Source organism: Protopterus annectens, chromosome 2.part1, assembly GCF_019279795.1.
Source record: "Protopterus annectens isolate FY-2018-M chromosome 2.part1, PAN1.0, whole genome shotgun sequence".
Taxonomy (NCBI): domain Eukaryota; kingdom Metazoa; phylum Chordata; order Ceratodontiformes; family Protopteridae; genus Protopterus; species Protopterus annectens.
In genome coordinates, this window is record NC_056729.1 from 151,057,794 (window position 1) to 151,078,940 (window position 21,147).

Here is a 21,147-nt window from a genome sequence, read left to right on the forward strand (position 1 = left end):
CAATCTTGTCTGATAGGGACATGCAGGTATGCCTCCTTGAGGTCCGTTACCAGCCAAGACTCCTTGCCCAGCATGGGAAGAAGCTGCTGTAATGTGAGCATCTTGAATTTTGGTACCTGTAGATATGTGTTTAGGATGGATAGGTCTAAGATGGGTCTACAATCTTTGTCCTTCCTTGGTACCAGAAATAGCCTGGAATAAAAACCTTGACCTTGTTCTTTTGCAGGTACCTCTTGAATAGCTTTCATATCCATGAGAGCGGAAATTTGTCTTTGCGCCTCTGCCCATTGATTTTGTGGCAGGTTTGGCAAGCCTCTCATTTTTGGAAGGGTGTGAAAGTGGAACCTGTAGCCTCTGTCTATAATGTCCAGAATCCATTTGTCTTTTGTAACAATGTGCCAGTTTTTTTTGAAAATAATGCCAGTTTTCCACCCAAAGGTGCTGCCATTATAGCTTTGTTTGGCAGGCATAGGGGGAAGTCATTGTGTCTGTTTTCTAAATGACTGTGGTCTATCTTCTCCACCTCTTGGGGTTGGTGCTTGCCACTGTCTAGCTCTGTAAGATCCTTGAGGTTGTCCTCTACCCCTTGGGCGTCTGTATCTGCCCCTTTGAGATCTGTCCGTGGCTGGAAAGGACCAATTTTTTGAAGGCCGGTTTCTGCTGAAGCGTGGAGGTTGCACCTGCAAGAAATCTTTAACTGTTTGCATAGATTTCGCTTTTTCTTCCATTTTCTTTAGTATCTCCTCAGCTTTAACACCAAACAATACATCTTTTTGAAGTGGTGCATCTAATAGCTTTGCTTTGACATGATCTGGTAAGGTTTGCTCTTTGAGCCAAGCATGTCTACGTATGACAGACCCTGTGACAGCAGCTCTACATGAGGCCTCTAAAGCATCAAAACCACACTGCAAGGTATGTTTACCCACTTGCTCTGCTCCATGCAACAAATCTTGCAACTCTTTCAAATCTGGTTGGTCTGTTTGTGTCATTTTGCTTTTCAGCTGAGATAACAAAAACTGTTGGTACTTTAACATATGAAATTGACAGTTTAATGCCCTCAAGGTTAAAGTGGCTGATGTATACACCTTTTCCCCCCACCTTTCTAATGCTCTGGAATCTCTCTCTGAAGGTAAAGGGTTTTTAGCAGTAGAGGCCTTTATCCCCTTGGGACCCTGTGAAATTGTTTCTGGGTCAGCAGTATGGCTTTTATAAAGGAACTGGTGAGAATCAGGAACCCGGTAATACCTGTCTGGTTTAACAGGGGCTGGAGGCAAAGAATCTGGATTAAGACTGGCTTCTGCGTAAACATCATCCAAAATATCTAAAACAGGAGGGATAGCCAGGGGCCTATGTTGGGGAAGCAGTAGAAATTCCCTGAGCCTTTTCTTGGAATCTGAGTAATCGTGGCCTTCCCAGTGGAAGTGCTCCTTCAATGTATGCAGGGTTTCCCCAAAACAGTAGTCCTCAGGGGGGGAGACCGAGGGAATAGACTCCTCAGCATCAGAGTCTTCAAAAGGGGAATAGGCATAATCCTGATCCTCAGAATGGTCTGAGGTAACAGAAGCCTGGTCTGAGGAAGGGTAGTCTTCCTCCAATCTGGGTCTTTTGTCAGAGGAGGGTTGAGAACCCCTGATGAGAGTTATCAAATCCTCAGCCATTTTAAGCATCTGTTTTTTAGGCATGGGGTCTTGAGAGGAGGTCCGAGGACCCTGTTTTTTAGTTTTGATAGCAGCTTTAGATTTAGTGAAGGATTTAATAGAGAAGGTGGTAGGCCTGAAGACGCCTTCAGAAATGGCAGGCCTCACTACATTTTCGGTTTCCCCGCCAAGAGTGGCGTCGGTATCTGCCGTGGGAATGGAGACCGAGGAGCCTGCGACCTCAGGTAATGAAGACACTGGTAAAATAGTTTCTTCGGTAGTCAGGGGCTGCGTAGGCGCCTCGCTGAGAACCAGAGAACCGTTAGTCGGCTTAAGCGTGGTCTCAGTACTCAGAGCAGACCTCGGATGTCGGTCCTTGTCTTTGCGTCTTTTGCCTAAAACTGGCGTCGGTGTATCCGACGACATGATATAATTAAATTTTTTGCCAAAATAATGAAGGTCGAACTCCACCCGGCGCTTAATAGTGCGCTTGTTGTACCTAGCACAAAAATGGCAGGCTGAGACGTCGTGGTCTGGCCCTAAGCAAGGTATACAGAAAGAGTGAAAAATCCTTATGCGGTATTTGCTTCCCACAAGAAATGCAATTATTAACTTTGTCTGACATCGGTCTGAGGCAAGAAAAGTTTCCCCAACGGGGTACTTACCTTTAAAGAAGACTTCGGCTGAAATACTGTTCGTAAATCTCAGGAGCTAGCCGACCGACACTTGCGAACTGCTTCTGCTTCGGGCACCGCGCGGCAAGAAAGACTGAAGAAAATGGCGTCGGCTGCCTCTTTTATACCTCTGTCGCACTGACGTCAGGGAAGAAGCGACGACAACCAACGCCGGACCTAGACTTTGGAATTCAGCCGACCGAGGACCCGCCTGACGGCAGGATAACCTCATCTGTAATGACTGCAGCTGTATGCACAATGAACATCCATTGTAATCCCAACTATTACATAAGCATATTAATTTTAGTTCATTGTGCTATTTTAAAGCCAATTAAAATGAACATTTCATCTAACAGTCTAAACCATGATCCTGTTACAAATATGTAAAACATCACTGATTTTAATAAGACTTAAACAATTAGTTTAACTAAAAATTCCAACTCAATAGACAAAATGGCGGCATATATCCTTCATAGGTGTATACTAGGTTAACCACCATAAGAGCTTTTATAAGTCTAAGTATGTACCCCAAATCACTGACAAGTTCTGGTACCCTTAAGTGTAATTAGGGGCCTTGGAGATGAACTCTTTATAGGCTGCCTGTGTCCATTAGAAACATACGTGCCAAACCAGGGATGAATTTCCTGTTCCCCATCCAACTGTCCACATTACACTTGAATTGGGTTACAGAAGAAATCTGTTTCACATGGATGGAGTGCCTATTCAAAGATAGGGTAGTCCATAGGATACAAGCCTGTCTCCAGCAGGTCCAACTTATATCACAGGCAAGATTTAAGTCTTTGGGACAGTAATTCTGGTGCTGTCTGTTTTGTGGATATGCAGGAGGTCCACTAGAGTGGGGTCTAACAATTCCTTGTATGAAACAGTCGGTATGAGACAGAATACAGGGATAGGGCCTTGAGGTGGCCTGCACAGGACATGTTACTTGCACCCTGTATTCGTTTAGTGTAGAACCCTGTGGACATTCCAATTGTTGTATATGCCTGGTTAGGTACACACCTAATGGGGCAATGTACTCACTGATAGGTCTGATGAATGCTGAGTACAATGGAACAATTACTTTTTTGGCTCTAGACACCATACCATTGTTTATAAGTTGCACAACACAGCATTTTGCCCTCACTACTGTAGACACATGGTGGTCAAAGGCTAAATTACTGTCTGTGTGCGTCTCCAAGTCCCTGACTACTGGGTCAACTCATAGGGACATGTTGTCAATATGGCAGTTTCCAGGGATGAATGACTTCCTGGAGGATACTATTATGCATTTCTTAGCATTTACTTTTAGTCCATGGCTCTGGCACCAGTTGTTTGTATTAGCTCTCACTGGAGAATATTTACGTCAGGGGGGCAAATTCAGTGACAGCTCCTAATTTGCAATCACCTGCAAATTTAGTTAGCCAGAGGCCACTAATGTTGTCCTTGAATTCACAGAATTAAATGCCAAAAAGAGCGATCTCAGGACTGATTCCTGAGGGACTCCTCTTGTGACTGGCCTCTTTGTAGAAGTGTACTCCCCAATTCTAACTTTCTGTACCTTGTCTGTGAGCCAGCTGGCTATCCACTGGGTGACAAAACGATTTGTACCTAACCTCTTAAGATTGCAAAAAATGCCGGAGTGGGAGATTGTGTCAAATGCCTTGGCCAGGACAAGTTAGGCAGTATTAACCATTCTGCCCTCATCCATTGCTTTGATGACTTCAAATAAGTCCACCAGGTTCAATACGCATGACCTTGCCCTTGATTGTATTTATTTCTATTTTATTTAATTTAACATTTGTTAACCAGGAAAGTCCAACTTGGAACGAAGCCAATTTTCAGTGGAGCCCTGGGGAGAAACACTCCAGATGCACGTCTTTGTAATGTGGGAGAAACCCGAAGCAACCTGAGGACACCCACATGAATGCAGGGAGGACAGGCAGACTCCGCAGATAAGGCACCCCAGTCGAAAATCAAACCAGAGAACCTCTTGCTGTGAGGCGACAATGCTACCACTGCACCATCTAACTTGATGAAACCATACTGGGTTGGGTCCCATGTCTGGAAGTTTCCTATGTCATTACCGATCATTTCCATGATCATTCTTTCCATGGCTGTGCATATGCGACTAGTGACACTTTTGGGTCTGTAGTTTCCAGGGTCTGAAGATGGCCCACTTTTGTGGAGAGGGATGACTGTTGCTGTTCACCTTTCATGAGGCACACAGCCCATTTTTGGAGACTACAATTAAACAGCAATTCCAGAGTGCCTGATAAATCATGTTTCATGCCATTGAGAAGGCATCCTGGGATAATGTCTGGACCCATTGATGCAGTGTTCTTGGCCTTAGAGAGAGAGCATTAAGGTCCTGTTCCCTAGAGATAGCAAGGGGAGTTTCATTTGATGGTATTTCCTGAGGGAAGGTTAATGAGGAGAAAGGGGTAAAGTTGGAGCTGAATTTGTCTTTACTGCCTTTATACATCTATTCTGTAACCAAACATAAATGCAATTTTCATCACCATCTCTTTCCAGCATAACATGAGTTATGACTTGTACATGTTATTTTCACAATGGCCAGTAAAAATAAACAGAATCCTTTGGGTATCCAAGTCAATGTGAAGGCCTTGGTCATGCACTTACCTGAATTCTCCCTTGTTATTAACAACTTTCTCTGGAGGGCAATACTGAGCAGAGCTTTGTAGCACCACAATATCTACTGTTCTTGTATTGTTTCCACGTCTGGTTCGGACACGACACTCCCAGTTTCCTGTTGAACCAGCTTGGATGTTGGAAATTGTCAGTGCACTAGAGAGAAAAAACAAGACAATGTTGCATATATTTCAGAGCAAACACAATCAGTACGTTAAGTAATGCCTTACATTATCATTTTACTGAAATGTTCATATCTTGCTACACACAGAGTAGATGCAGTGGTTTCATCTACTACATATGCTGTGATTCAATAAGATCAACAGATGCTTCGTCCCCTTAGCTAAGTACAAAATTAAACATGTTAAGTAACAATACAGCCCTAACAAAGAGCATGTCACCATGCACTGCGCACTCTTAAATGACATCAGAAAAGTAAGACAGTTTAAGAGCAATTGCTCGAGTTCCAAGTTTGCTTAAAAATTAAAGAATTCACCGAAACAAAGGACCTTCACTTTTACAAATAACTTGTCGAAAACAAACTCACAAGACAAAGTACAGTTGTGTACACTTACCATAAATGTAAATGTTCGAGTGTATTCACTGTTGCAGTCATTACATTTGGGTTATCTACTTGCCCTCAGTCAGCCTGATTAACAAAATCTTGGGTCCTGCGTCGGTTGCTCTCCCTTCTTCAATGACATCAGGTAGTCAGCAGTATAAAACATGCAGCCGACACCATTACATCAGTTTTTCTTGCCCCAGATGTCAGGTGCCCCCCTAATGGGAAGCAATTAAATATAAAAGTACAAAGTTATACCTCCCACAAAAAAGCAAATACACCAAAAAGGCTTTTAAGCATAGTAAAGGAAAGTAGAGGTATAGCCAAAAGAAGTTAGGGGGCTGGAGGGAGGGTAACCAGGACTGCAACAGTGAATACACTCGAACATCTACATTTATGGCAAGTGTACACAACTGTACTATGTTCTTTCATGTTTCACTGTTGAAGTCCTTCCATTTGGGTGGATTCCCAAAGCTATGGTTGGGAGGAGGAATTTAGATAGCATTAGGGCCAGCTATAAGGCCCTGCAAGACTGCAGTGGCAAAGCCAGCTCTGGATTTAGAGAAAATTGGCAAATGATAATGCTTGGTGAAAGTATGTACAGAACTCCAGGTAGCAGCTTCTAGGATGTCTCTGGTAGGAATGCCTCTGGTGTAGAGGTAGATGCAGCCCTGGTGGAGTGATGTCTGATCACCGAGGGATAGGTTTTCCATTGTGCTTATAGAAGAAATGAATGCAATGGCTTATCCATTTAGAAATGGTTTGCTTTTAAACAGCCTTCCCCTCTGCCCCTGCAGCAAATGCCACCAGCAGTTGTTCAGATTTCCGTTGAGGTTTAGCCCTGTCCAAGTAGAATCCAAGTTGTCTGTGCACATTTAAGGAATGCAGTATCCGTTCCCCTTTATTCTGTGGATTGGGAAAGAAGGTTGGCAAATGACTGGACTGATTAAGAGCCACACTGGATACCACCTTGAGCATCAAGGATGGATTGGTTCTGAGGGACACCCTGTCCGCATGAAAGATGATGAAAGGCTCCACTGCCATAAGGGCCTGTAATTCAGATACCCTTCTAGCTGAAGTGACTGCTAAAAGGAAAGCTGTTTTCCACGAAATACATTTTAAGTCTGCAGTAGCAGCTGGCACAAAAGTAGGTAGAGTGAGTTTCTCCAAGACAAAGTTAAGGTCCCAGGCTGGGGATGGAGCTCTTCTGGGTGGTCTCAAATTTTTGGCCCCTCTGAGGAACTGCTTGAGAAGTGGATAAGAGAAGAGAGGAGGTTCTGTGTTATAATGAGCTAAAATGGCTGAGGCGTGGATTTTAATGGAGGAAAAAGAAGGCCCTTGTGAAGCACCTCAGTTAAGTATTGTAAAATCTGAGGTAAACTGGGTGCTGCTGTGCTCATCCCTTGAGATTGGTTCCAGGCACAGAATCTTTTCCATTTTTCAGAAGATTTTTCTAGTACTAGGCCTCCTTGCCTCTAAAATGATATCCATCACAGGTTTGCTGAGGGATGGTAAAGGAGAGATTAAGTAATTAGCCAGACTGCAAGGTTCAGTGTTAGAAGCGGAGGGTGCAGAATCTGGTTCTCCTGCTGAGACAGCAGGGAAGGAGTCTGAGGCAGGTGCCATGGAGATAACCGTGACACACTGCGCAGGAGGGGGTACCAGTGTTGGCGCGGACAGTCTGGAACAATCAAAATCATCCTTGGTTTGTCCTGTTTGATTTTTAGTAGTACTTTGGAGAGCAGAGGCAGGGGGGGGCATAGACTGATAGGTTTTTCCAGCTAAAGGACAGAGCATCCACTTTCCAGGCTTGTTTGTGAGGAATCCTTGTGCAAAATATGTCCAATTGGTAGTTCTGGGGAGAGGCAAACAGGTCTATATCTAGGCTCCCCCATTTACTTGCCAACATGTTGAAAATCCTTGGTTCCAGTTTCCACTCGTGTGGGTCCATAAGGTTTCTGCTTAGTCACTCTGCCAGTGTATTTAATTTTCCTGGCAGGAACTGAGCTTGTAGGTGCACTTGGTAGTCCAAGGCTGTGTTCCACAATACCATGGCTAGTCTGCAGAGGGAGGTAAAAATGTGTACCCCCCCCCCTGCTTGTTTGTGTACCACATAACAGTGGTGTAGTCCATCTTTACCATTAGTTGTCCAGGAAGAATGTGGTCCTTGAAGCCTGTCGGAGCTTTCTGTATAGCTAACATTTCTTTTTGATTGATATGCAGGTGCATTTGTCTTGGGTTCCATTTGCCCTGAATGCACTTCCCTGCCAGGTGTGCCCCCCATGCATAGTCTAATGCGTCTGTTAAGGTTTAGGCTGCAGGAGGTGGTGTGAAAGGTAGTCTCTTGTTTTGGTGGCAGGCCTCTGCCCACCAAAGAGACCTAGGCACAGGCAAGGTATGATAGGAATCATTGTTTCTAAGTCTTGAGAATGTTGACACCATAGGTTTTTTAGATACCACTGTAGTTTCCTCATATGCAGTCTTGCACATGGAATTAGAAGAATGCAGGAGGCCATGAACCCCAAGGCTTGCTGTATTTGCCTTGCAGATAGCAGGGTTTTTGTGGCCATTTGTTTGAAGTAGGTTGTCAAATGAATTTGTTTCTCTGGCATGAGGTAAGCCATCTGGGAAGTTGTATTCAAGCGTGCTCCCAGGAATATAATTTGTTGACAGGGTACCATGTGTGATTTCTTTTCATTTATGGTGTACCCCAGACAAGTTAGAACCCCTTTTACAAAGGCCAGATGATTCAAAAGTACGTCCTGGCTTTCTGCCTGAATTAGACAACTGTCCAGGTATGGGTATATTTGAATATTTCTTTGCCTGTAAAATGAAATAACTGGAGCTAGGCACTTTGTGAATACCCTGGGCACAGTAGAGAAGTCAAAGGACAGTGCAGAGAACGTGTAGCCTGCTTTGAAGCGTAGGTATCTTCTGTAAGACTCCCTGATTGGGATGTGCAGGTATGCTTCTTTTAAATCTAGTGTTGCCAACCAGGCATCTTTGCCTAGCATAGGAAGTAATTGGTGAAGAGTCAGCATCTTGAATTTTGGAGTCTCCTAAAAGGTGTTTAGACAGGTCCAGGATAGGACGCCATGAATTGTCTTTTCTGGGTACCAAGAAAAGTCTCGAGTAGAAACCTTGTACCTTTTCCTCTTCTGGTACCAGTTGAATAGCCCCCATGCTTAAGAGAGAAAGTACTTGTTTTTGGGCCTCTGCCCACTGATTGGAGGGTAGGTCTGGCCACCCGTTTGGTGTTGGCAACATGTGGAAGTGAAATCTGTATCCCTGGGACACTATACTTAAAACCCATTTGTCCTGGGTAATGTTCCCAATTCTTTGCATGAAGAGCAATCTTTCCCCCCAAAAGGGCAGTCGGTTGATAAGTGCTTGGAAAAAGAAGTCACTGAGACAGTTTACCATGGGGGGGGTCTTATTATTCCCAGATTTGGAAGTGGAGGCCCTCCACTGCTTAGTTGTGTGTGTCCCCTGGAACTAAAACCTGGAGTTTTTGCTGTGTCTGGGTTTGGCTTGAAAAGACCTGGAAGGGGCTGCAAAGGACCAATTCTTAGAGGGCCAGTGCCTACTAAATCTAGGAGGGTGAACTTGTAAAAAACAGTTTGCCTAGATTTAGCTTCATCTTCCATCTTAAGAACTTCCTCAGCCTTGTTGCCAAACAAGCGGTCCTGATTTAAAGGAGCATCCAACAACTTAGCTTTAGCATGATCAGGCAAAGATTGCTCCTTAAGCCAAGCATGCCTTCTGATCACAGACCCAGTAACAGCAGCCCTGCAAGAGGCCTCTAATGAATCAAAACCACATTGCAAAGTATGTTTTACAACTTGTTCAGCAGAATGCATTAAATCCTGTAATTCTTTATTTTCCACACAATCAGGAATCAACATCATTTTCTGTTTAAGCAGTCCAATAACATGTTGCTGAAACTTTACCATATGAAACTTGCAGTTTAAAGCCCTAATGGCCAAGGTTGCAGAAGTGTAAACCTTCTTACCCCATCTATCCAGCGCCCTGGAGTCTCTATCAGAAGGGCTGCGATTTTTATCAGTAGAAGCCTTAATGCCCCTGGGCCCCTGTGAAATAGTCTCTGGATCTGCAATAGGATTTTTAAAAAGGAACTTGTGGGACTCGGGGACCCTGTAGTATCTGTCAGGTTTTCTGGGAGCAGGAGGCAGGGAATCAGGGGCCAAACTAGATTCCGGAAAATCATCAACAATGTCTAGTACAGGAGGAATAGCTAAAGGCCTATGCTGAGGTAGAAGGAAATCTCTAAGCCTCTTTTTTGAATCAGAAAAATTCTGGCTTTCCCAGTGGAAATGCTCCCTTAGAGTATGTAAGGTTTCCCCAAAAGAAAAATCATCAGAAGGGGAAGCAGAGGGAATGGAGTCCTCTGCATCAGAATCTTCATAAGTAGATAAGGGCAAATCAAGATCATCAGAAGTATCAGAAACAGAATCCTGGTCAGAAGATTCATAATCAACTTCAGTCCTAGGCCTCTTAGAAGGGTGGGGGTTGGCTACTCCCGATTAGAGTTATTAGATCTTCAGTCATTCTTATGTTTTTTAGGCATAGAGGCCTGGGCATTGGTTTTTTAGGCATGGATCGAAATTTAGGCCTAAGTAAAGAAGGAGGCGTCAGTTTGATATGCAAGTCCGTAGGATGAATACACCGTCAGAAGCCGGTGCCTGCACAGTGGCTCCGAACCCATGCAAGGTAGAGACATCCGCGGATTCCATAGTTGAAGCATCTCACGGCATACCGGACTCTGAATGGGTCTCAGTAGAGGCCTGCGAATCAGAAGTAGCATGTATCAGGGGCTGTGAAAGCACCTCATTGAGTACCGGTGAAATGGCGACTGGCTTAGGAGAAGCATCGTCAGCAGTTTTGGACCTCGGCAGCCTGTCTCTGTCTTTGCATTTTTTCGGAATCCCGGTAGTCGGATGGCTAACAGACAACATTTCTGGATAAGTAAACAGAGAACCGAAATATTCAGAGGTGAAAATATATAGACGACGGACAGGGCGCTGATTAAATAAAGCACAAAACAGACAGCAAGGTACGTCGCGGTCAGGGCCTAGGCAAGGAATACAGTACGAATGAAAATCTTTACGAGGTATTTGCTTTCCATAAGTAATGCAATTATTAACTTTTACTGACATCGGTAAGGAGCAAGAAAAAGTTTCCCCAATGGGGTACTTAGCTTTAGTTGAAGACTTCGGTTCTGAAACTTGAAAACGAAAATTTCAGGAGTCGGCTGATCAGCACTTCTGAACTGCTTCTGCTTCGGGCACCGCATGGCAAGAAAGACTGATGTAATGGCGTCAGCTGCATATTTTAAACCCCTGATGACCTGTCATCATGGAAGAAGGGACAGCAACTGATGCAGGACCCAAGACTTTGTTAATTAGGCCGACTGAAGGCTACCTGCAAGCAGATAACCCAAATGTAATGACTGCAAAACAGTGAAACATGAAGAACATCAGACAACACATGCTGTGGTACAGGTTTATATATCGGCAAAGGTTTTTGATTGACTGAATGCATGTATGTATGCACACATTTATTTTTTAATATTTTTTGGCTCCCCCTTACAGATGACCATAAGCTTGCTATTGGTGCACCTCTTCAATCTTTGTCTTCCCAAAGTCTAACTAATCCCCCAAACCTAATCCAATTCAGTGAAGGAGAGGACAGCAAGACTTCCCCAAGCAGTGTCAAGCACCTGCCAAGGTCGGACTTTTTCTTCTACATACACATACAGATCCTTTAATCCCAACTCCACACATGCACACACATCCTATGGACACCTGCCACTGTACCCTGTAATGTTAAAAAGGAAAATGCTATACTTGCACCTGGGGGAGAAAGTTCCTACACTCATGTTACAGACCTCTAAACTGGTGAAGACTGAGTGCATTTGGAGTATATATGAAGGCCGAGATACCATTTAAACATCCCTGAAGCATGTGAAGACAGGCTTAAGAAGGTGCTATAGGATGCTGCTGCTGTACTGGAAATGACAATAAGAGTTTATAGTCTTACTGTATCAAACAATCTATGAAAGAACCCTTCTTGATAGGTTTAACAGATGGGTTCATCCTTTCCACCAACCAGAATCTGATATTGCTTTTTCACTGGAGGGCTCCATCTTAAGAGATGGCTGTGCACTCTTCATAATGTACTCAGTAATGCAACACATCCATTATATATGGACATTCAATCTTGTCTTCCATTTTACTCTCTAGTTTTTATTCAGCAACTTCTTGCAAATCAAGATTTACTTTTTTTTTTTTTTTTTGGTGTGTACAGATAATAATAAAGTCTATAAACTTAATTTTACTCCACCTCTACCAGCAGACCTGTTACCCGTGGTGTAACACAAGGTTCTATGCTGGGTTCTTTACTGTTCAGAATCGACTTCTCGGAGGTCTAGGGTAAATTAATAGCCTGTGTCTTACAGAGTTCGGTGAGGATTACAAGTTGGTAGCAATCATAGAGTCCCCAACGATGTTAACATTCTACAGGAAGGGCTAACACAGGCAAATTACTGGTGCCAAAGCCACAGTCTAAAGCTAAATGCAATGTTATTCCCTTTGACAAAGTAGAATTCCCCACTAACTACAATGCTGACAACACCCCCCCCCCCCATGCTCAAGCCCAGTGGTGCAAGACCTAATAACACAGGTAGATAGCAATCTGAACATTGACCACCAAGATTTCTATGTTAAGGAAAACATTCTATCTTGTGCACCTCATAAGTAAGAGCGTCTGATCCAAGTCTAAGGTTGTTATAGGCCCACTGTACTCAACCCTTATCAGACCACTAACAGTACAATGTTCCCTTCTGCATGTACCTCAATAAACACCTGCAGCAACCAGACAAACCACAGAGGTCCCTCACCAAGAAAATACAGGGCCTCCAACTCAAGTCATACACTGATGGACTAAAAGCCCTGTCACTGTACTCTGTAGATATGCTTCACAAATATAACGGGACAAAAGTCACTCACTCTAGGAATCTTAACCTAGACTGACATTAACAGAACATGCTGCAGAGACAAATAAGTCTTCCAGAGATTGCCGCTCCGTTGGAACAAGTGTACAGTTCACGTGAAGTAGGTCTCCTCACTGACCCTTTTCAAGTGCAACCTGGACAAATGGATGGGAGACTGGAAATGCACCCCAGGAGTGGCACCCATGTCCTTCATGGACAGGGAGAGTCAGTGTTGACCATACAATAGCTCTGCAAATTACATTCACTTAAGGACAAATGGGGAAACTTCAGATTAACATGGCTAGGCTTGCAAGGGTTCTAGGGTCACTAGCCTAGTAACCTATGAGCCTATAAGAAATAATACTGATATACTTTGCACTCCTACTTCTAACACGTACATGCATACATATGCTGGACTTGCAGGAAACTCCAAAAGCTGAGGCAAGATATAGGTGACACCTACCCAGAAGGTGATAAAAGAAGGGCACTCCTGACCAAACAGGGTTGTCTCGTATCAACAGAATGTGTAAGAGAAAAACTTTTACCACCCCCGATGGATAGTTTGGTCAATCTGAATTAAGCAGTAAGCTGTCACAGTGAAAAGGGCCTGAGAACTACATCAGAACACAGCTCAGAAACCATTGACCTGGAAAAGACCTGCTAAGAAAGGCAAAGCACACAGATTCAGAGTTGAGACAGTAAGGTTGAAAAGCAGCACTGTCGGCAGCAATAAGACATTCTAATGCAAGAAGTGGATGCCATTACACTGTCAATTAAGCATACTCCAGCTGCAGGAAATCCCAATGATAAGACCTAGCTGACTACAGAAGAAAAAAAGCTATGAATCCAGTAAGAAGAATCTATTTGGCAACTGTCAGCCCTTCCTTTTTTGAAGCCAAAAAGATGACCCACAGACTTTAAGTAAACCAGTGCAACTGCTTAAAAGGACCACCTGAACAAGTTGAGAACCTCAGTGAAGTAAAGGGACTCCCACATAGCTTCCAAACCGCTAAGAAATGGGAGAAGTACAAACTTATTCAAGAATAAAATCGAAGACACATTCTAATGAAAAATGTGATTAAAGCAGGGGAATCCAACACCTGAAAGAGACCAGAAAAGGTCTCCAGACCGGTGGGTCTGATGCTGTGGATCCTTCTCACAGATGCAGAGCTAATGTAAAGGGAGTTTAACCAAAGGATTAACTCAAGTAGTGCAAAACTTGCAGGCCTAGCACTGAGCAGGCAAACCTATCCCGTATGAAGTCCAAGTGTTACAAAGATAAGAATTTCAAAAACTAGGATGAATGAGCAACTCTGTCCAAGAAACTGCTTAGCCAGCCTAAACTCATCTACTATACTGCCATTTTCAGAAAAGATGGGCCAAAAATTGCTTAAGGGATCTTTGTGAAGAAAATAAAATTAAACCTAGGCAAACAGGTGTCCAGGACATCAAAAAAACATTTACAACTAACAGACTTGGGTAACAGAAGGTATGGCACCATTTAAAATGAGAATTTTTTCACTTGGAAATCCAAGAGAAAAGTTACTTGGCATCTTCAACCAGTGGCCCTACAGCCATAGGCAAAAGAAATATGCCCCAGCTCAGGCTTTAGTGAAGCACCAAATCAAGAAAGGTAACTCCAACCACAGGACTGAAAAAGCCTGAATCTGAGCCACTAAGAGGCAAGAACCACCAGTCTGAAGTTTCTCCCTGAACTCTAACATGAGATTTGGAGTCATCCGCTATTATGATCAGAAAATGTTTTGAACTCCTGTGTGCCAAACCAAAGTAGAGAGAACATAACCACCCCAACACTCCCATTCACTACTTGTTGCACTAAGACAAGAGAGAACTGGGATCTCTCCGATGACAGAGGCGCTGATTAAGGAATGCTTCAACCACTAAAAAACATTCCAGTAACTGACTCCTTGCAGTCCCAAAAAAGAACTGTGGCAGCAGATAACAGTGACCACCATTAAATTCTGACCCAGAACAATGGGAGCTGCTGCATGGGATTGAAGACCAGAAGCTAGGGATGCAAATCAACAATCATGCCCTGAAAGCAGGTACAGCCTTTTGCCTCCTTGTTTAACGAGGTACCAATACTATAGATGTGATGCATAAACAAACAAGGAAGCCCACAAAGAAGCTACAGTGCAGTGCCAAAACAGTCAGGAGACCTACCCAAACCTTAAAATGGTGAAATGCAGAACCCCCTCTCCCAAAAACAGACACACACACAAAGGAAGGGGCCACTGAACTGGAACCAAACATTTATGAACATTGACAGCATAACCACTGAGGAAATTAAAAGACACGACTTGCTGGAGAATGCTCACAAATTCAGGGCATTGAGACAAAGAAATTACACTAGACAACTGTTTAAATCACATGCTTGGCCTGCCATTATAAACTCTTCATAGTCCACAGAAACAACAATGTCCTTTGGCAAACCATGTCACCATGAAGTACATGGCTGTATTTTTGCACAAAGATTCAATCGGGGCTAAGCCTCTGGGGGGGGGGGAGTCTAGGTGGCATAATGGTTAAGGTCTTCACTTCAAATGCACACGTTACAGGGTTTGATTCTGACCTCAGGTTATTGGCAAGGCTTAAAAATGGCTCTTCAGAACCGCTAGCCTAATCCATGGGAGGGGTTGGAAACTGGCATAATAGTTAAGGTGTTTACCTCACAGACTAAGGGTACAGGGCTTGATTCTCACCTTTGACAGAAACTGGAACAGCTTAAAATGAATCACTAGGGCAGCTAGCGCCTATGAATTTACAAAATGCCCCCATGCCAGACTGTCAAACTAAGATCTCCTGAGCACAAGTCCCATTAAGAAGAGTTTCCAACTTTACATCTAAACAGGCAATTAGTTGACAACTACCTGAGCAGAAACCAAAAATAACATCTATAAAATATGTGATGGCCTCATAGAAATACAAGTACAGAGGGAAAAGAGGCCCGTGGGAAGCCCCGCTACAGGACATGGCTGTGAAAAGTTGATCACACCACAAGGGTTGTACATAAGGCTCCTGCTCTAACCACACCTCAGCCACAGTGGTCCAAACCTGTGAATATTCTGGTCTCTACAGAAATTTCACAGGACAATCTTCTCCCTGGACTGATGCACAACCAGAACAAGTTGAAGGGAGAAACTGTGAATACCCTTGATATTAAATTACAAGAGTCTCAGTTATTAGCCACCAGTTAGTTACCCTGCAACTCAAATAAATGGACACACTGGATGGTACGAACAAGAAAACTTAATAATTATGTTCTGTAAGGGCTGAGCTCTGCTCTACTCTTGAAAACATACAAACCTGTACTTCTCCATGAGTCATGTAGTCCATGTCTAGCCCACGACTGTTGAAACAGTGGAACCAGCTGTGAAGGATAAAAAGAAAATGGGAACAAAAAATTAGGGGCATGAATAAAATAGCCCCATACCTAATTCTGGTGGCCTAAAAATGTCTCTCTCTCAGTTGTAGCAAACTGGGAAAGCCATCCTCCACTAGGGAAAAATCCCGGACTGGAACAGGTTGTACAGCAAGGAATCCCAAGGATTTTCGATCACATTGGAGGATGATTAAAAGCCATTTTGTCCTGCTGACAGATTTGTTTTTCAATTGAATAGGTCACATTAAAGGTGGGTAAAGTTTTGAAATGATTTATTGTGGTCTCATTTTTTTATATCACAAAAACCTGGCATTTTAACAGGGGTGTGTACACTTTTTATATCCACTGTTCATGTATTAACATATGATTGTAGATTCTTTGTTACAAGACCCACTGCTCCTCCTACTACTGGAACTGTCTGGATAGCTTTCTTCCACACTTCTCTCATTTCTGCCTGCAAATCCTAATATTTTCTGACTATGGATCTCTCTACCCAAGACACAATAGTCACTGTGTGTAGCAAATTCAATGAGCAATGCTATTTTGTCTTCTTTTCATAGACCACTATACCTGGTTTCCTCAAATGTATTTTTTAAACTGTTGGTAATGGGTCATCTCATGTGATAAACTTCATCACTTTCTATGATGCTTTACGGCTAATGTTTCCAGTGTTTTTCAGCCACTTCAATACCATAATGTTTCCACAATCCCCAGTGCAACAGTCCTGCCACATTATTATGCCTTTCAGTATACAGTCCTTCTGACATTAGTATGTCACAACCAGCAACAAGGTGTGCAATTGTTTTCTATTCTGTTTTACAAAACCTACATTTGTCTGTTTCTCCCACATGTTCAATGGACTTTGTAAACCAAGGTGTACATAACATTACTATGCCTTTCTGTATACAGTCCTTCTGCCATTAGTATGTCACAACCAGCAACAAGGTGTGCAACTGTTTTGTTTTACAAAACCTACATTTATCTGTTTCTCCCACGTTCAATGGACTTTGTAAACCAATGTGTACATAGCCCACTATCTTGGGCCTCCAATATTAACCATTCATCTTTTGGTTTGAATTCGCCTCTCCTTAACCATTCCTGTGTTCGATCCTGATCAACATGAGATTCTTCCAGGAGTTTTCTATACTTGCAACTATATTTATGCATTTTCCACATTTCTTGCCTTCTGATCTGATCCTTCACCTTACATTCTTTCTTTTGTTTTTTGGCACATTCAGTTGCTGCCTGATTTTTATCTACTTCTGCACTGATTTCTATTCCGGATTGACGCCCAAACGCTTCTGCTGCACTAAGCAGGGAAGTCATCTAAGATTTATTCTCCTCACATTTCAAAACTTTCACTATGTTTGTGTCTTGTGAGGTCAGCAGATACATGTACAGTCCCACAATTGCAGATCTATACATGTAATCAATCTGAAGAAGGCACATACCTCCTCTGGAATGGGGAATATACAATCTTGGTATACACTGATTTTTATAAATCATTTGATGAGCATGAAGAATCCTTCGTTTTCCTATCTAATCCATCCAACACATTTTGGGGCTAGTCAATCACTCCAAAACTGTAAGTTAGGACAGGAAGAAGAAATTGGTTTATAGCTTGAATTTTGTTCCTAGATGTCAACGCTGTTTTCAGAATTAAAGCATTCTAAAATATTCCATACTACATTTTAGTCACATTTGTTCATGATTTGTTGATCCTACAATTCCCAAATATTTACGTACTCCCTCTTGCTCAAGTTCTTTTACATCACATGCTTGTCCCAAATTTGTTTTGTTGGTGCTGTAGCTTTCCTGCTTCAAAGGTTGCTTTTGCACATGTATCCACACCAAATAACATTCTTATATCATCTGAAAAAGTTTTGACTCCTTGCAGTTGTGCTCCTCCATCTGAAGAGCTATACATTTATCGACAAAGGGAAGATGAACAATCTTTTCACTATGTTGTTTTCTAGGAGCCAAACTATAGCCATGGTCTAATCTGTTAAGTAGACAGCTTAATGCGTTAAGGGCAAGACAGAACAGTAGCAGTGACAGGGAGTCACCCTGGAATATCACTCTCTGAATTTTTATCCCTGGAATAATAACCTGTCTTTAACCATGGCTTAATTGTAAAGTGGTCTGTCACGGTTTCATGGTCACTATAATGTAATCGATCAGTGTAGGGTGTATCTTATACATTTTTAAGCACTCATTTATCCATGAATGTGGAACACTGTCAAATGCTTTTGTAGTCAATCCCATGCCAAACTTAAGATTCCTCCCCTTTTTACAGTTCTCCATTATGACTATTTGGCAACAAATGATCCTTTGATCCATATGACTTTCTTTTATTACCCTTTTGTTTTACTGCCATAATCGAATTTTCATAAACTCTGCCAGCATCAATTTTGGTGTATAGTTTATATGTTGTCAGAAGGCAAGTTACTGGTCTATAATTTTTAGGATAACTTGTAGGTTCAGTCAAGTAGGAGTATTGTTTTTCCTGTTAACCAGACTGGTGTCTGTTCGGGGTGTGCATATAAATAGTTCTTACTCTTGGCTAAATCTTCATACAATGATGCTAATACTTTAAGCCAGAAGTTAGGTACTGCATCTGGGCCTGGGGTTTTCCAATTGGAAGCTTTTCTTGCTCGATTTCCACCTGAATAAACGCAGATATGGTGTAGAAGGGGTCTACAAGCTTTCATACTGCCAATTCCACCAAGAAGAACTAGAATATGGTCAGCCAACAATGTACAGCTGAGGACCCTATGCTTCCCAGCATGTCATAAGAGTAGACTCTTGTGTGACACTTGTCCAAAGGTTTAAATTTCATTGTTCAATAACATTAGACAAACAGCTTGAAGTCGCATGCTTCACAGAGACCACATAAGAGTCAGTTCTAGGATACTAAAACACCAAGTCACTCCAAACGGCCAGAGTCTATACAGATCAACAGCCATCATAGACACTAAGGTAACAGAGTTAAGGATTCAACCAGGATTCCATGATAACATTCTTAAACACTGCGTGTAAACATTCAGAGGAATCGCAATAATTAAGCCTCCCAGGAAACCAGATGAAGGCCTAAAAGCAACATATCAGAACAAACTCCTAAAAAACAAGGCACTCAAAGGAAGCCTTATCAAAATCACACAATAACATTTATAGAAGATATGAAACTATGATCAAGAGGCCATCAACACTTACACTTAGCAGAATGCATCTAATGAATGGAAGCTTGGGGACCTCCAAGACCCCTGCCAGAAAGTCTGAACAGAAGTGATCTAATAGAGGAGCAATACCCTGAAGTGGAGGTAGATGTTGCTACAAAAGGAGAGATATCTTTCACTTCGACTAGAATATATTTTTTCACTGCTAGGAAATGGAAAGCATGTCACCACAACCTTATAAATCACCATGAAACAAAGTGGGTGAGAATCTTGCTCTTTCACTTTCATAAGAGAAATGAAAATAAATGGCTTAGCTACTTGCAAATAAGTTATCTGCTATCAGGACTGAAATTGTCCCTGGATGTTTTAATAGATTTCATAGGTTCAAAGGTTGTTACTAGGCTAACAACCACTAGGGCACTTGCAAGCCTAGCCATGTACCCCAAACCACTTGGGTTCCAAGTATCATATTGGGGGTGTTGGGAGGCAGGTAACTACGGATTTGTAGGGGGTTGCGTTAGTTAGGATATTACCTTTCTTACTGACAGTCTCTGTCCATGACAGAGATGGGCCAGCCCAGGGGTAAATTTACAATCTCCCATCAAATTGTCAAGGTTTTGTTTGAATAGGGTCAGGGATGAACTCTTGCTTTAAATGGATGGGGAGCCTATTTCATAGTGTAGGAATCTTTTTGGAACACACATCTGCCTCTCCAGCACATTATGTTTGGGTTACATGCAAAGTACAGATACATGGATCTAGTTTTTCTCTTGCCGTTTGTTTTGTGCATGTGCAACAGGTCCATCAGGGCTGGGTCTGAGAAAGCCCTACAGGCCAGGCAAAGATCACCTCTCAACAGCTTGTAGGAGACTGAATACAGAGATGGAGCATTTAGGAGATCAGTGTAGGTTGGGGTATACATGCCCCAAATTCTCTTGGTAAGAAATCTTTGTGGGTGTTCCAACTGTTCCAAGTTTGTGGTTAGATACATGTCAAAGGGGACACTATATTCAATGACAGGTCTGATAAGGGCTAAGTAGAGTAATACGATAAACCTCCTTGGACCTGGATGCTATACCCTTGCCTACAAGTTGGGTAACAAAATGATTCTCTTATTACCTTAGTTACATGTTAGTCAATGGCCAGATTCCTTCTACATATATTCCCAGATACCTTATTACTGGGGTGACTCTGAGGGTGTTTTATCAATGAAGTAATTAAATTGCATTGACAGTTTCCCAAAAGACATTCTAATGCATTTTTTGGCACTGAATTTTCAACCATGGCTTTGGCACCAGTCATTTGTCTGTGTTAAACCCATATGCAAGATGTACGCATCTTGGAGAAATCTATAATCGCTCGCAATTTACAGTCTTCTGTGAGCCTGAGGCCTTTAATGTTAGCCTTGACTTCTGAAAAGTAGATGCCAAACAGAAGCAAGCCCCAGAACAGAGCCCTAAGTTACTCTACTGCTGACCAGTCTCTTGGTGGAGGTGGTCTCGTAGATCATGATTTCTTGGGTCCCGTCTGTGAACCAGCCAGCAATCCAGTGAGTTATGTAAGGGTTTACTCCTAGTTCAGAAACCGTCAACAATGCCTGAGTGGGGTACTGTATCAAATGCCTTAGCCAGGTCAAGATATACAGTATGCACTGTTTTATGCATACTGCTTATGCCTTGGTGACCTGTCTCAAAGTAGTCCACTAGGTTAAGACTTTCCCTTAAAGCCAAATTGTGATGGGTCCAGTGTCTGTAGGTTATCAATATTCTTTTTATCATTTCCATGACAATTCATTCCATGGCTTTGCACATTAGGCTCATTAGACTGATGGGTCTTGTAGTTCCCTGGGTTGGTGGATGGTCTGCCATTGGGGAAGAGAATGACTGTTGCAGTCCTCCATTAACCTGAAATGTAGCCAGTTTCAAAGCTGTAGTTGAAGAGTGCTTCAAGTGATCCTGATAGGTCAATTTTTAGACTATTCAGGAGGCAACTGGGGATGTTGTTGGGACCCATGGAGGCAGGGTTCTTGGTTTT

The 21,147-nt window shown here is 42.7% G+C and overlaps 1 protein-coding gene across 1 annotated transcript in view; it reads right to left on the reverse strand.

The window, feature by feature from the left end:
• Positions 1 to 21,147, reverse strand: part of ADGRA3 (adhesion G protein-coupled receptor A3) — a gene marked incomplete in the record, with an annotated part of 1,325,547 nt that overhangs the window by 374,484 nt on the left and 929,916 nt on the right. Inside the window, 1 exon segment of the mRNA XM_044062081.1 lies at positions 4,952 to 5,116. Coding sequence (XP_043918016.1) covers positions 4,952 to 5,116 — 165 coding nt within the window.